The sequence below is a fragment of the Sander vitreus genome, chromosome 20, assembly GCF_031162955.1.
Source record: "Sander vitreus isolate 19-12246 chromosome 20, sanVit1, whole genome shotgun sequence".
NCBI lineage: Eukaryota > Metazoa > Chordata > Actinopteri > Perciformes > Percidae > Sander > Sander vitreus.
Window position 1 is genome coordinate 7,150,757 of NC_135874.1, and position 17,543 is coordinate 7,168,299.

The 17,543-nt window shown below is 40.1% G+C and overlaps 1 protein-coding gene across 1 annotated transcript in view; it reads left to right on the forward strand.

Annotated features, from left to right (window-relative positions):
- frmd6 (FERM domain containing 6) overlaps positions 1-12,831 on the forward strand; it is a 32,583-nt gene extending 19,752 nt beyond the window's left edge. The window contains exons 7-14 of the mRNA XM_078277399.1: positions 257-412; positions 685-750; positions 2,052-2,120; positions 5,638-5,812; positions 6,436-6,744; positions 7,758-7,889; positions 8,168-8,259; positions 9,999-12,831. Of these exons, the coding sequence (XP_078133525.1) occupies positions 257-412; positions 685-750; positions 2,052-2,120; positions 5,638-5,812; positions 6,436-6,744; positions 7,758-7,889; positions 8,168-8,259; positions 9,999-10,295 (1,296 nt within the window). The 3' untranslated portion in view covers positions 10,296-12,831. The remainder of the gene's footprint in view (positions 1-256; positions 413-684; positions 751-2,051; positions 2,121-5,637; positions 5,813-6,435; positions 6,745-7,757; positions 7,890-8,167; positions 8,260-9,998) is intronic.
- The last annotated feature ends 4,712 nt before the right edge of the window (positions 12,832-17,543 follow it).

Here is a 17,543-nt window from a genome sequence, read left to right on the forward strand (position 1 = left end):
AGTTAATCTCCCACAGATTTAGGCACTTAAAAAGCTTTCTTACAAAATTCTTCAAAAGCCACATGCAAAGCTTAGCGAGTGTGTTTCCGGTTCGTGCCTCTGGCTCTTGTTCAGTCTCCAGGTTGACATCTGTTTGTGCTGCGGCAGGAAGCTTCTTCAGCCTTATTGGCAACCTGTCCTGCCAATCTGCTGTACCAAGTCTTTACAACTTCAGGGCTGCCAAGCCTGATGCCTCCTTCTTCCTCTCCCCGCTCAGGTGATAGCCAAGCGCGGCCGTGAGTACATCCTGAGGCATATCCCCAACATGCACAAAGACCAGTTTGCCCTCACGGCTTCAGAGGCGCACCTCAAATACATTAAGGAGTGTGCCCAGCTTGATGACGTCACTGTCCACTACTACAGACTCTACAAGGTAAGAGATGGAGAACAGGATCAGATGTAAATTAGCTACAGTGGCTGTCTCCTGTGTTGACTTTTCCAACACAATGACATTATTGTGTCTATCCAAGACGATTAATCTCTATGTGCAGATATCAATACTGCCTCACAAATTGTGTTGCTTTTCTAGTTTTATATTTAGCTAAGGGAGCATTTAATGCATTTACATCTCATTAGATTTCAGGTTATTCTAATATATCAGATTTGACTTCTTATATATATATATTTGATTTGATCTCTCAACAGGACAAGAAGGAAGTAGAGGCATCTCTTACATTGGGACTGACTTTACGTGGTATCCAAATATTTCAGGTATTTCACATTTCTTTACAATCAAGCTTGTGTGTAATGTGTTTTTTAAAGATTTTTTTGATTCCTGAGAGATTATCGATACCGTTTCCTGCTTTATGCATTCCTACTTTCTGAAATAGCATCACACTGTAAACATCTTCTATCTTATTAAGTCATTTTTATGCATTACATTGAGTGCTTAAAGTCTTATTTTCTTAAAATGTGAAATCTGCCAGCGTGCTCGGATTATTTCAACCCTTTTTTAAGAATTTTCTCATTTAACATGACCAGATAGCCGTTACATCAAAACTTATGTCTACTTGTTAAAATTGGCAAAATAATCGTTTCTAAAACCAGTGTGTATTTACTAAATCATACTCATTAAACTTGTCAACATAACCGTTTCTAACAAGCAGAGTGTCGGAGCTCGAAATGCTATGCTACATGAATCAATGGGATGACAATGACCCAGTTCGCTGCGAGACGTCAGCTAGCCGCCTGCAGTGACGTCATTCCAGTTTTCCGCCGCAGCTCGTTCGCGAGACGGTAGCTGACTGTTTACAGTAGCCTAGCTTAGCTAACTGCCTCGATCAATTGCAAACTTTCTATTTACACTTTTATTGTTATATTACAGACAACACTAGTTATCAAACAGGCGTCAAGAAAAAAAGGTTGAGACCCCAACAAGTAAAGATGGGCAGTTTACCCATTACTGACCTGAAAAGACAGGTGAAATAAAAGGAGAGTTTGACACAGCAGCTTTTCTCGTCTTCTCCCAAGTTGCATCTGAGAGGGAGCGGAGGTCCGTCCCCATAGCAACCGGAACGCAACTGATTGTGCTGTGTCACTCCTTAAAGTGACAGTATATATATCGAGAGAGATACTATTTAATCATATCCATACTATATACATGAAATGTCTTGTGGACACCTACTTTGGTGTGCCACATCACTCTGGGCTATTTTGCACTGTTTTCTAACATATTATAGCCTAAACGATGATTTAGCAAAAGCACTATCATTCATTACAGCCAGAAGAAAGAATAAGACATATTGCTGCACTCTTTCTTCATTCCTGAATAAGTTGATTTTATTTTTAAGAGGTAGAAAAAATCTTACTGTACGGGCATATTTCTTACTTGTTTTATGCAACAAAACAAGACTTTCAGAGCTGAATAACAGACAAATGTTACTTCTAAAGAGGGAGATTGTTGCAGTGGGATGCAGTAGTGTTATTGCATCTTTGTTGAATTTTTAATCAGCTGAAAAGTATGACCGCACCTGTAATTATTGACTTCATGTATCTGTTCTTTTGCGTTGCAGAATGTCGGGTCTGTGAGGCAACTGTTGTACGACTTCCCCTGGACCAACGTGGGAAAACTGGTATTTGTGGTAAGTCACAACCTTTTTCAACACAGTTTTTTTTTTGTCATTCCAGCGCTGATGAAACCTAAGCATTCCCCTGACTCATGGCGATTTAAAAAAAAAAAAAAAGCCTAGATCCTGCTCAGGGTCGTGGAAATTTTTACGCAAGGCTTCTTTTCTCCACACTGCTGTTTTATCTTAGCCCTGCAAGACCTCTGGAACTAATCAGGGATTTAGGAAGACTTTCCTTGCATGTGTGTGCGCGCATTCAGGGGGATTTCTCTGTGCGCACACACACACACACACACACACACACACACACACACACACAAACACAATGTATGCTGTATACATATTTTCATGCTGCAGTATTTTCTCCCATATGAAATACGTGTCTCTTGATTTATTCATTATATCAATTATCACTGGTGTCTCTGTGCCCTTTAAAGGAAATCTGTTAAATCGTCTCATCTGTGCTCTGACTCAGCCTGTTGTTAAGCTGAGCATGCACAGCAGTCGGTTAATTTGCTTCCATAGGGTTTCTGTTATCACAGGAAGGCAGAGCGGCTTACTATATATTTGTTTCACTCTGACGGCTTCACGTTTACTGCCAGTCAGCTATTCATCACAATCCAGAGTGGTCATTATTGCTTATCACTGCTGTTGAACAAAAAAGAGCCCTTGTGACTCTAATTTTGGCTACTTGTTTATTTTCGTACAATTGAAGGGACTTTATATGCAGGTTTCATGACTGTACGGCCCCTGAGAAACGTGCTTTGTTGTCCCAGAAGGTTTTGTGGTGAGTTTTGCTTCGGACTAATTTTGGTGCAAACAACCGTCGCATCTGCCACACAGTTCACGGGTCAAGACATCCTGTTTTGTCCTCATTCTTGTTTTTTGGGTGGTTTCCTTGCGTCTGCTGTCTACAGCGTCGTGAGAGTGAACCGCTGTGGTTTCGCTGTGGACGTGAAGGGCCTCTCGTGGCCCTGTCCCACCCTTCTCCTGAATAACAGGCTTTCTCCTCCACCCCACCCACGAGTCACGTCATCCAACACCGCTGCCACCACGGCTGCAGCTACGGCCGAACGAGCCAGAGCCCGGAGCAGGGCGGAGGGACGTGTGGGTCAATAAACACCAGATGTTGCAATGGTTTCAGGGGGGATTTTCTATTCAGGATATTTGGCCGCAATGACTTTAGCTCGTTTTTGTATTAAAGTTTAAGTCAAGGAGGGGCACGTTCTCTGTTCGGTGTTAGAAAAGGTGTGTCAGTGTTTTTGATGCAATAAGAGAAAACAAAGTTGCATATATGCTTCACTTGAGCCTGTGATAGTTTGATCTACTCCCGCCTGAAAGCTGAAATGAAGTAATACCCTCGTGATTTGTGATTTTTGGATCTAAAACTTTGCCTCAACCTTGCTAGTGGCCTCTCTGATTGATGCTGGTCTTGTTGAGGGATTGTTGGATGAAAACGGCCGTGTGGGTGATGCGAGGAGTCTTCGATGTGTGTGGCCTGTTAGGGAGATCGTGTTGGAAGGAGGAGAAAGTTGTCCAGCTGTCCTAATCAGAGATTTTAGATGGACTGACCATGTGTACTGCATGAAACAAGAAACTTTTCTAAGTGGCGTCTGAATACCCTTTAATAACCTGCCACTTGACACCAGTCTGCTGCGGAGTGTATTTGGTCTGGAATAGAGTTACCACCAGCAGGGAAGCCATTAATACAGTGTGTGTGGATTTTGAATTATCTTTAACTATTTTAACCCCAAGAGCCTGATAAATGCAGGTTTGCATTAAAAAATCCTAAATCAGTCAATCCAGAACGCACAAACATCAAACCGATTCATAGTTACAGTGCAAACAGGGACTTCCAGTAGCTAGCGCATTATGACTTTCCATGGTGCAGATGTGGCAAAAAAAGAAGAGAGATTTAGGTGTCTGTCCGATTCATGTCTCGTGGGATGGGTGGGAAAGATTCCCATGTTTACGACTCAAGAACATTTACGTCATCAGACAACTTAAGACGGTTGTATGAGGTGTAATGGTTACAAATACTGTGCTTTGACAAAATAGCACTTTATCTATACAATTTGGGTTTAATTCCCTTTCATTATGGAATGAGGCTGATATGAGGCGTCCATGTTTGTTTGGTTTTCAGGCAGGTCCATACTGTTTGATACACTACTGTGATAATTATGACTTGGATGTTATGATTTACAAGACAGAAACTGATGATTACAGTAATTGTGATATGACATAAAGGCGGCAGAAAGCCACAGTTAACTGACTTTCTCAAAGCATGATGGGAACTTAGATTTGATCCCATATAGGAATAAGAAAAAAACAACAAGAGTGGCATTAATATCCTCATTTTAAATTTACACCATCAATCACCATATATCTCAGATATATATATATATATATATATATAGATGTATTGTGTCGAAAACAGGTGAAACAACTTAAAATGATTGTCCTAAAACGTGTCGTGCCACTCGCAGGCCAACTGTGGCATTTCTGAGTAGTGTAACTTATCCTGAAAATAACAGCAACATTTACAGCAGGCCTGGCTAAGACATGTAGTAAGTAAAAGGAGTAAAAACCAAGCAAAACCAGCCGATTGTACAAAGAGTTAAAATCACCTGGGAGAATAGCCACCGTAACCTGCTATGTCTAACTCAGTTTGCCTCATTCACACTTAGTTGCTGCCCAATAGATTTCAGTGTGGTACTGGTGACCACTAGGAGCTGCAGAGGGGCCGTTTGAGGTTAAAGACAAATCCTCAACTTCATTTTCCCAACCAGAGTTTTCCTGCAGGTCCGGGGATTTGAACAGGAAGCCTTTCAGCCTCAAGGATACCTCTGCCCAGAGAAAATGTTCTTTTTATAGGAAAGCCGCTGTCAATGAGCAATGCTTTTTATAAACTCACTTTCTGATGAATCTGAATACCTATAATGTGCTTCCCTACCTATGCACAGGCTTTAAACATACTTGGATTAAGCTGTTTTTTTGTTTTTAAACGCCTGGTTAAAAAAGTGAAAGCTTGTGGTCAGAAATGTGCAGCTCTTTGCATTTTCCAGGGCTTTAAACCCAGCCTCTGCCTTTTGAAAGTCCAAACCCTTGCAGAAATGTTTATAGGCCTGTATTGAAAACAACCCCGCTGACACTAAAGACAGCTGTTATTGGATCAAGCTTTTGCCAAAAAGCGCGGGAGAAAGCACAAAACCACCATTTTAGTTTTTCCGTGTATTCAGCCAACATGTCGTCTCCCTGGAAAATCACCAAAACTGCTCAGCAATGCTCAGTTTCAGTGTCTGTTGAAAGAAATGAAGAACAGATACATGGGCTGATGGTTGCATTGTGTTTGGCCACAGAATAGTTTTCAAGAACAGACTTTGGTTCTTCTCTGAGGTCTGCCCTCTGGCCTTTCTGGGACTCAATCTTAATTTGAAATCCACATTCCTATTTCATAATCTTTTATTATTAACTGCTATAAATCACAGACTCCTGTAATCAACATGCTTTTTTTCTCCTCTCACTCTCTCAGGGGAAGAAGTTTGAAATCCTTCCTGACGGTCTGCCCTCGGCTCGTAAACTCATCTACTACACAGGTTGTCCCTTGCGCTCTCGCCACCTCCTGCAGCTGCTCAGCAACAGCCACCGGCTCTACATGAACCTGCAGCCTGTTCTCAAACAAGTCCGCCGGTTGGAGGAAAACGAAGGTATTCTTTTTACAGCAAGTTTATCTTATCATGTCTTACATTGTGTGTCAAGACACAATTACATAGTTAAACGTTATAAACTTCAAGATTTTAGTTTAATACTAGCAAAAACTCCTAAAGCAGCTACTTTGTCAGAAATACAACAGAGGAGGGACCAATAACTTCTTGGAATCTCCGTTGGTCACCTGGTAGCTGCTCAATCCCAAGAAATAGTCTGGCAAATAACCCTGTAAAATCAAATTTTCGTCTTTACACGTTGGTTTTTGTACAGATTAAACAAAAGAGACATAATGTTTAAGTTAGTGAGTTTTAGTGGTGCTGGTAGGTGGATTCTGTTACATTCTGATAGAGCCAGGCTACCTGTTTCCCCTGCTTCCAGTCTTTATGCTAAACTAAGCTAACCGGCTTCAGGCTATAGCTTTATATTTCATAGAACGATATGAAAGTGGTATCAATCTTCTCATCTAACTATCTGCCAGAAAACAAGTAATCTTTCAAAATCTTGAACTCTTGCTTTAGGGGTTATAATTAAAGACCGTATTTCAAGTTTTTGCACATGGACGTTTTTGAACTATATCCAATTTGTTATGAATACTAAAATGCGTCTGTTTGGCTGATTTCAGAGAAGAAGCAGTACAGGGAGTCGTACATCAGCGATGCTCTGGAACTGGACATGGACCATCTGGACAAACGTTCCCGGGCCAGCGGCAGCAGCGCAGGGAGCATGTCTCATCACAAACGCCTGTCCCGCCACTCCACAACCAGCCACGGCAGCTCACACACCTCGGGCATCGAGACGGACAGCTTCAGGGCCCCGAGTCAGGCCCCGCACAGGCCCCTACGAACCTGCAGCTCGTCCACAACCAGTCACGGGAGCTCACACACCTCCGGCATCGAGAGCAGCGGCAAGGAGCGCATACTCGATGATGATGGTACGAGTGGGGAGTTGAGATGTTGAGTTAGTCTCGCATTGCCAGACCTTCCTCCACAGCGTCGCGGAGGAGGGTCTGGCTAGTCCACACTGCATTCCAGGATGGGAGAAAAACGTGTTCTGGTTTATTGGCATTTCTTTAAACCAATCACAATCGTCTTGGGGCGGCGCTAAGCACCGCACAGAGCAATGGTGCCTCCGCAAAATAGTTATGGGGAGGAACTTGTTTTGGTGGCACGTGTGTACGTTCAAAAGTTGTTTTAGTCGTTCAACAGAAAACTCAGATTGGGCAGATAGTCTAGCTAGCTGTCTGGATTTACCCTGCAGAGATCTGAGGAGCAGTTAACCATAGTCCTCAGAAATCCACCGGAGTTTAGAACGCCAACACAAAGAAAGCAAAAGGTGACAGACATCCGGCGGAATCTCCAGCTGCACCTGACCAATCCTGGAAATGAAACGTCGTCGATATAGACTAATGTTGAGTTAATCTTTCATCCCAAAGTGATATACATACACAGTGAGATAAAAAAGTTGGAACATATACAGCATCAGGGTGTTTTAACTGATTGGCATTTCTCATGAGTAAGAAGTATAGTTATGGTGGTAATATCATGTTCTCAATGCATTGTTTTTAGTGTTGAAGTAACTCAATTTTCCACAACAACAATGTTACAACACTGCATCTGTTTCATGGAATATTTGCTTTTCTAAAGAAGAATTCACATAAAGTGAAGTATTTGACATTTGTGTCAGCAGCTTTAGCAGTTTGTTCAAAATAAACACAATGAGAACTGGATAATTAGCATCTGTAACAATAACCTCTATAGCTAATCAAAGAAAAGTATACCTATAGAAACTAAAAAGGTCATCACTGGACACACTGATGGCTGGCCAACTCATCTACAATGACTACCTTGCACTAACAGTGCTGCAAAAAGGAGGACAAGACCATAGAAACATGCAGATTACCAGTTGAAAGTTAGTAGTAATTCAGAGGTTTTTTTGTTACTTCAGAGATTGAGATGCTTGTGGACGACCCCAAAGACTACGAGGAGCTTCATGAGATGGCCCTGGACCAGGAGCTGTGTATCCACATCACTGAGGACATGTTGACCATGTCTCCTGATCAGACCAACGGATACTCAGGTACAGATGCTGTCTCGCACGCTTTCTGCTCTACTTTTACCAATTTACATTTGAAACTTTGAGTAAGGACTCCTTCAGGGTGAGCTGTAGCGTGTACAAAAGGTAATTTGTGTTTAAGTTTTCTAGCAATATGAGCGAAAAGTATTTGGTAGTAATTGTTTTTAATGGCAACCATCCAAGCAAATCCACACTGAGCCACGGAAGGCTGATGAAGAGTTGTGTCATTCTGTAGCTAAATGTATATAAATAGAATAATAAAAATCATCTGTTCTCCCCAGGACTGATAGTAAAAGACGTCAGCTCCTCCACCTCCAGCTCCTCTGAGACCGTCGTCAAGATGAGAGGACAGAGTATTGAGTCCCTGCCGCAGGTAATTCACATTTAAATGCATTAACGGCTTAGTTTTCTTAGTCATATTTGATAGCTGGTCAAACAGTAAATGACAGAATGTCATCACATAAGGATATTTACTGTGTAGCTGTTTCATCAGCTATTTCAGTTTGAACGGTAAATGTCAAGTTTTTGGTGTCTTCAGATTTAAAGAATCAAATTTGTAGTGACGTTCAACAATCATACAGGGAGATACGGACTATGAATGGCTTTTTTTTTTAATTAACGAAATTATTAATGAAAAAGGCACTTACAATAATAATAATAATACAAAATGTATTAAACTGTATAAAATGTTTTGGAGGAAGATCTTGGGTAGATAATAAAGAGAATAAATATCAAACTATATTCAAATCATACTCCAAACCTCTCTAAACTAAAAATAAATCAAACCGTATTATTAAGCTTGTTTACTAGATATTTAGTCAATGCTGATCTATAGACGAAATCATGAAGTGCATCTTATACCTTTTACATCGAGTCAAAACTGGATTTTCAAGAAAAACCTTCCACCCTGTCGTTACTGCTTTGCATTGACAAAACAACTGTTACAGGAGTCGCAAAGTAAAACAGGGTTTATACTTGACACGAGGGGGGTTAAGGTGACTCCCGCTACAAATATCTACCACGTAGGCTTTAAATTATTGTTCAGCATTGGATTGACATCCCCACCACAACACTATGTGATCCGGCTACATCACCTTGTAGTTTATACTCTCCACAGTAACTGTGTCTATATTCTTTCATTCACTTTGTGATATGATCAATATGTGGGACGGTCCGGCTTGTTTCATGACTGAATAGGAGACTATGTTGTTCAGTTGCAGTATTACATTGTAGCTGCCATAGTCGCGACGTGTTGTTACATTTTGGATGGGACATACATCTGCTACAGCTGCTATGCTGTAACCCCTTAATGCAGAACTATAAACTATAGGACAATTCCGGCGCACAATGAACCTAAGGGTTAATTACATATGTGTACCGAGTCGACCGTTCTCTGGGATGTTTTCATGCTAATCGAATGTGACCAGTTTTAGCGCTAACCGCTCATTAGCTTGTAACGCTAGTGGTCGGTGCACGGGTAAAGTAAAAAGAAATCGCTATTTCTATACCACTAACAAGGCTCAAAATAGCACCACACTTCCACGGTAGCATAATGAGGGTCCCTACATGTAAACCGAAGCATTGAGAACGTTGTAAGTGTACAGACGGTTTATTAAAAAGAGAGTTTATAAAGACCGTACCGTTTGCGCATACAGGTAGGCGCTGTTACTGGTTGCACGGCGTTCGTGGTTCGACTGGTCGAGACTGTTTTCCTGATGGTGCCTGCCTGTTACTGCTACCGTGGAAGTGTGGTGCTATTTTGAGCCTTGTTAGTGGTATAGAAATAGCAATTTCTTTTTACTTTACCAGTGCCCCGACTACTAGCCTTACAAGCTAATTAGCGGTTAGCGCTAAAACTGTTTTTTTGGTCACATTCGATTAGCATGAAAACATATCCCAGAGAACGGTCGACTCGGTACACGTTATTAACTCCTAGGTTCATTTTGCGCCGGAATTGTCCTTTAAACCAGAAGGTACAAAAGAGGAGGGTGAGGGTATTACAGTATGACTGCAAAGTAAAAAGTGTAAATGTTTTGTTCATGGCTGACTTTTCCTTAAAGTCAGTATATTTTAGTTTGCCGTAATATTTGATTTGTTGTTTCCCGCCTGCAGACATCTGTGTGCAGGAAGCCTCAGTCTTCGACCGACCGACACAGCCAGTCTCTTGACGACGTGCGGCTCTACCAGAAGGACTGCCTGCAGTGGGCGGAGCTCTGCCAGGACACCGCCCACAGCTACACATTCGGCTGCGCCCAGGAGCTGAGCGACGGCGGCGGCAGCAGCGGCTATCAGGGCCTCGCCGATCAGCGCGCCGGCATGCTGGAGCAGCACCCGTTTCCCATCAAGAGAACCAACAAGTACTTCTCCCTGGACCTGACCAGCGACGAGGTCCCCGAGTTCGTGGTGTGACGGAGGGGGAAACAAGGCGACCCCTTAGGGTGAGCTTTTTGCTCCGATGTGGAGATGTTTCAGCCCTCAGGGAACGAGACAAGAGAGGAGTGTTGGGAGAGGTGGTTTCTAGGATGAGTAAACTGGCAAGTTGGCTGTCCCTTCACTTACCACTTCAAAAGAACAACACATAATAAACCAACAAACGTGGACGACTCTGAAAAGGGAACTTAAAGAACGGACATTTGGTTCAAGAGAAACCTGCATCTTTAAAACGTAACCTGAGCTGCTCCCCTCTGAAAGGAAACAAAAGGGATCATGTCATCTTAAGAAAAAACATTTTTATTCAAATCTGTCTACTCCAAACTGGTTTTCAAGAACAACACGTCGTGTTTGCCCGCTTTATACTGAAACAGAGTGTATGTGTGCATGCACATAGGCTTACAGCAGACAGACTCGTGCACAGACATGAAGAGCATATCAAAGATTTTCCCTGGAGGGAAGGACAAAATCACTCTGAGCTACGAAACCAAAGACAAGAAATGGAAATAATAATAAAATGTGCAACTTTTTCTCAATGTGCAACCATGATTTAAAAAAAAAATAAAAAATTCAATGTCATGGTGGGAGGGAAGATGAACCCATAACCCTTTGAGAGGCAATAGCATTGGTTTCTTCTTCTACACCAATTCATTTAATCTCAACAGGAAGTGCAGTGTGCCAACTCTGCCCCCCCCCCAATGATCTCTGAATCATGTGAATACCCCCCCCCCCCACCCCGATGTGCCTTCATCACACTATGCAGGTGTCAAACCATGGCCTTGACAATCACACACACTCACCTTTAGTCATTTTTAAAGATCAGAGCCATCAATATTCAAAGCTCGACATTATTTTTTAAATGACACACACACACACACACACACACACACACACACACACACACACACACACATACACACACACACCAAGCCTGTTCTTCAGCATCTTAAATGTCAAAAAGACTTTCAAATGGTTTCATGTCCTGTGAACTCTTTCAGAGTTTCCCGGGAGGAATGAGGTTGAGTAAGTTCCTACATGTCCTGACTTGTGTCGAGTTAGCGGCCACAAAAGCTTCCCTGTAACATAGACTCAAAATGGAGTCTGGCTGGCTGTCGGCCAAATCAACCCGTACATTTTGATGCATACGTACATGTACGTCTTACTCTCTGCTCAGTTGTCTTTCACTCTTGTTGTCTTCTGTTTTGTTTCATCCATCATTTAAACTGGAATTTGTTACATTTTTAATTTTTTATTTTCCATCCTGTCGTTTTACCTGAAATCTCTTTACATGTTGTATTTTTGTATGAACTGTCCAGACTTGTGTATGTTGAACAGTTATTCTGCGTGCGGTTGATGTCATTCAGTATTACAGGCAAATATATGTGACAGTATTAAGGACATGTGATGTTTGTGGCTCTGAACAAGACAGACTGGTTTTTTTTTTAAATCATTTTTATTGTCACAGTAAGATTCAAGAGAACTGGAGCCTGTTGTACAACTTGTGGGAATTAAGGACAGGAAGTTGTTGCAGGTTAAAAAACAAAATGTTTTACTAATAAATCATGCAGCTCAGATTCAAAGTGCCACTGTAACAGCTTTGTCTGATTTAAATAAAATAATAATGTTCTTTAGATAGATACCACCATATGTTTAGCTTATTTGTGGTGAAAACACTACTCTTCTCTTGTTTGAAATAGGAGGAAAATACTGCACCATAACGTTTATCATGACCACAGAATTACTTGATACCACTCTCAATAAATACTGTACATAGCTACAGCCACGAAGCTAAAGCCAGAAGACAATTAGCTTAGCATAAAGACTGGAAACAGCTAGCCCAGCTTTATCCGAAGGTAACAAAATCTGAATTAATAGCTAAGCCGAGCTGTATGTAGTGAAACTCGTACGAGAATTTACATTTTAGATCACTGTTGTTGATTTTTCTGAGTCGTCCCAGTTCAGCTTTAAGTTACCCCATGTCTATTCAAACCCACAGTTTTCACAGACACAATACAGCATCTGAACAAGAGTTTACACATTTACATACATTTATCTAACACTAACAAATACATGAATTTGATACTGCTATGTAATTAAAAACAACTTCTATAATTCTTACAGTTTTTTTTTTTTCCACTATTTAAACGTATTATTTTTATTCATTAATGGAAAATGTCAAGTCACATTTTGAAGGACAATGATGTTTCTTATATTAAAACAGTATGTGTTAAGGTACATAGCCATACAGTCATAACCCATGTCCTTAAAGTCTTCATAATTTGTTCTTAACTTCCTTTTCTGACTTCAATATATGGTCATACTTTCACTAAGTAAGAGTCTGTATGTCTGTGTTCATAATCCTTTCTGTGAAAGGAGCTCCCTTCAGGATAAAAATGATTTATTTTTTTTTGTCACCCTGTAGTTGAAGAAATGATTTGTTATTATGAAGTCTGGTCTGTGCCTTCTTGGTACTAATGCTCTCAATATCCAATAAAAGGTACATTTATTTGCCAAAGTTCTGTACTGTTGTGGTGATTTTTAAAGTGGTACTAAGTTGCAGTTTATTTCCTTTTTAATTTCGGAAGTATAAATAAATAAATAGGCAGTATAATAATGGAACATATAGAGAAAATAAATAAAGGACATACATTGATTTTCCATTCAGTTTAGTTGTGGCCTTTAATCTATCTACCCAGGAAACATTTTTATCTCTAATAACAAACATACAATTCATATTCTGTATGTTCTACCATTGAAATATAACAAATGTGGTTAGCAGATAAGAATATTTATAGGTTGGTCCCTAGTCGTGGAGGTACTGTAACACATCCCCAAAATGTTTCATTAGTGTGTGCTGCCCTCTGGTGTTAACCATAGTATAAAACAGGTGTTAACACACGTTCATGTAAGTATCAGTTTGGCCTGAAGGTGGCGGTATTGTCTGGCACATGAGACACCAGCGGCAGAGCTGTTCCTGCCATCTGTCCACTAACATCAACGTGGTATGCAAAACTATGATTTAAAATCATGCTTGTGCACTATAAAGTAGGCCTACACAAATAAATTGTGGGAGCTTTTATTTAATTTAAACATGGAGTAACTACATTTTGCTTTGTATAGCACTAAATTCGATGGCTGATACTTTATTACATTTTAATTCTGATTAAATCTGTTTCCTAGCTGGCCTTGTCCCTAAGGTGAAGTGAAGCCTTGGTTCCCCCTCCTTCTCGTCTGTTAAATGTACCTCATATATCTTCTAGGTGACACTATTGACCTGGCATTGACTCTAGAACAGCATGTGAAGCGTTATATTTCCTGTTAGCTAGCAGAGGGATAGTGTCAAACTCAGGCCCAATCTGTCTCAAACGGAGATGGATCATGACTAATGCTTTTATTTCATCCAGGATTTTTTTTAGCCGCCATGGTCAGCTCATCAACAAGACCTGGAACCCCTGCTGAGTCTCTGTACCCCACACACACACACACACACACACCCTCAGTCACTACACGTTACATTAGCGCACATCCTGGACCTGGATCCATATTTCCCTTTCTAAAACAGTTATTGTACATCCTGTTTGTTGTCTTTTTATACACTTTTTATTGATATATAGGCTGTGTATTCTGTATGTATGTTCTTGACTGTAGCAGTACTTTGCCTTATTGTTTATTCTCTTTTAAATATGTTTATTGTATGCACCAAACTACCACAGCAAATTCCTTGCAAGTGAAAACTTAGCTAGCTACTTTGGTAACGTTAATAATTCTGATTCTGTTGGCGACTTCCTGCGAATCAAACCTTCAGCTAGCTACTTATGTCAGGAAGAAAATGGTAAGCAAACCTTTTGTTAATATTTACTTTTTTTTAACCAAAAGAATGTATAATTATGGGTGGAAAATATTCAATAACTATAAAAAAAAAAAAACGCTGTAACTTCAACTGCACTCTGACAGAGACAGTCAACTAACGTTAACAGCTAACACAAGAGCTAACGTTAGCTATGAGAGCTAAGATGAAACTAATTTTAGTTTCTGTTTTGCCCTTTGCTGTTATATGTCATTGCACATTATCTATTTTGATAAACCGAGGCAGTAGTAAAGTCCAATCATGATAGAGGGAAAACAGCTAACTTAGTAGGAGTAGTTTTAAAGCTAACTAGCTTAATGCTAGCAGAGTAGCACCGTCCATGAAAAGCACTAGTTGCCATCTCAGCTTCTGACTGACTTAAGTGGAATTCATATTATTTGTGGTAAATATACCTTTAAATTAAATCAAAAGACACTAATCTGTAATTTAATACATTTATTGTTATTGATTCCAGTATTAAAATTAACAAGATTGACAGACACACAGCTGTGTATAGCTAAATAATCCAAATAAAATGTATTTTCTCAAACAAACTAGTTTAAATTGACAAAATACTATTGTTGGTAGATATAGCATTTCGTCTTATATTCTGTGAAGATTATCCAAAGGCTGAGTTTCTGCATTCTTTAGGTATTGTGTTAGGTCTACCAGCCTAAAAGGTATGAAATAAAGCCATTAAAACCTTTGTATCTGTTACACAGTTTGCTGGTCAGCCTGAAAACCTGCTAACTTCAGTGTTTCTGTAGGTTCTCTCTGCCTTTGAACTTCCCACTGCATTATTGAGTTACTCTGTCTGCTGAGGAAGGCCATTTGATGTGGCTGAAAGTAAGTAGACCTTGTGTTTTTTTTTTGTTTTACTGTACTTTAAACACAGTAACTTCTGGCCAGCTGTGGTGGAAGAAATATTCAGATAATTTACATAAGTAAAAAAAGAAATATCATAATCTAAACATACTTCATTACATGTCCTGCATTCGAAATGTTACTTAAAGTACAAAAGTATTATCAGCAAAATGTACGTACTAAAAGTATCAAAAGTGAAAGTATTTATTATGCAGAAACATGCCTCCCTTAATAGTGTTATTATAATTAATATTGAATATTATTACTTAATATTGTAATATGTGATATGTAACCAATTCTAGGTACCTAATAAACTGCTGGTCAGTTTAATAGTAAAGAACTGCTTCATATTTTATAAGCTACTTCTTTGCATTTAAAAAATGAATCTGAAAAACGATTATGAGGGGCACTGCCAGATACATGTAGTGGAGTAAAAAAAACTATAATTATCTCTGAAATGTAGTGGAGTAGAAGTATTAAGTAGCATAAAATGAACATACTCCTCAAAAGTACTTTAAAATTGTACTTAAGTACAGTACTTAAGAAAATGTACTTAGTTACTTTCCACCATTGCCTCTGGCTGCAGATTGTGTGGGCTTCTGACCTTCAAAGAAAATCCTGAATCAGTCAGAATTAAAAAAAACAAAAACAAAAAAAACATCCAGACAGAAAACACAAATAACCAGAGATAGACTGATGTACAGTTTAAGAGGAAACATGGACGCTTTCCTCAGTGAGCTCCACCTCCTTCCTCCGACACAGATAATGTGTCTCCCTTTCTCTCTCTCTCTCTCTCTCTCCCCTCCGAGCTCCACAGCTGTACAGGAAATCAGTCATCCACCATCTACTGCTGTCGCCATGGCAACACAGAGGGGGGAAATCCATTCTCTTTCTCCGTCACCTCCCCCTTTCTCCCTTCTCTTTTCTTTTGTCTGGTTGAATTAGGTGTTCAGACCGCGTTAATGCGTTGTTTTTAAATTTAAAGCAAGTGTGCTGATCTTAATGATGCCTCTAACAGCGATTTGACTATTTTTATTTTTACACTCCTCATCATACTGTCTTCTTTCTAGAGCTTTCTCTCATTAGCATCCTTCCTGATACATCAATACATCTTATCTCCTCTATGAGCCTGTGTGTGTGTGTGTGTGTGTGTGTGTGTGTGGGGGGGGGGTGAGCTGATTGTTTGAGAGTATTAGGTGACAGTGTGTCTACAGCAGCAGTGGTGACCTCTCTGTAAATCCCATGGGGCATTGGGGCGGCTCTGCTCGGCTCAGGCCAGCAGCTGCCTGGAGGAGCCAGATGGTCGCAAATCAGAAATGAAATCCAACCCCACCCCTTGTGCACACAACACACACACACACACACACATACACGCTGATATAAACACTGCTCATACAGGATCATTCGAGCATCCTTCATCCTCCTCTTCCTCAACAAAAATAACCATTGTTGTGTGAAAACCTTGTCAAACGTGGTCAGATTTGAACCTAAACTGTATTTCAGCTCCACCCTTATATACAAAACAGCACTCTTTATCGCAGTGGAAATTTTCGTCATATCAAGTCTGCAAGTCACCACATCTGCCCGTGTCCTCTTAGAGGTGGATTAACAGCACTTGATAAACCAGCCTATTAACCAAAACAGCTGCACTGACACCACCATTCAGAGATGATCCCCAGAGACGATAATAAAACATAGTAATCAGATTTCAACTTAACAAATCTCTGGATTTATCTCTTCTCCAGTGATGGAGGGAGGGAGGGGTCTCACTGTTACTTCCTATGCTTATGCTTAATGAGGCCATGACATACTCTACGTAGATCCCACCCAGGGGAACTTCTTCAGGGTATTTCTGAAGCTGCCAGGAGGTATGTGAATAGGATAAACAGTTGATATAGTTAGCTCCAATTAATGGATAAACAGTTAGCTAAAATTAATTAATAGACCCTTGAGATAGCTAAAAAAAATTGATAAATTGTTGAAATTGAATAGAAATTGTAGGCTAATGCATAAACAGTTGAAACAGTTAGCTCAAAGTAGGCTAATGTATTAAGGATTGAAAGGTTGAACTAGTTATCTAAAAGTAATAGATAAACAGTGTAAGTAGTTAGCTTAATGTAGGCTAATAGATAAACAGTTGCAACAGTTAGGCTAATGGATAAAGGGTTGAAAGAGCTAATCGTAGGCTAATAGATAAATAGCTAAAATAGTTAGCTTAAAGTAATGAATAAACAGTTGAAATATTACAACATCCAGCTTCTGCCACTGCAAGTAGTAAGAATGCCAACTTAAGCCAAACCAACATTGATGATTCAATTGTATGTAAACCTATTTGCAAAAATAGCCACTTTTAAATAATTAATAGTGTTAAATAACATCCAATTTATAATTCATTCATAAGAACAAATTTGGAACATGACAGATGTCAAGAGGTTGGAAACCACTGGCTTAGGGGACCCAGGAAGGGCTATCAGATCACTGTGACAGAGGCTTCCTGTGTTCGCCTTCACAGGAGC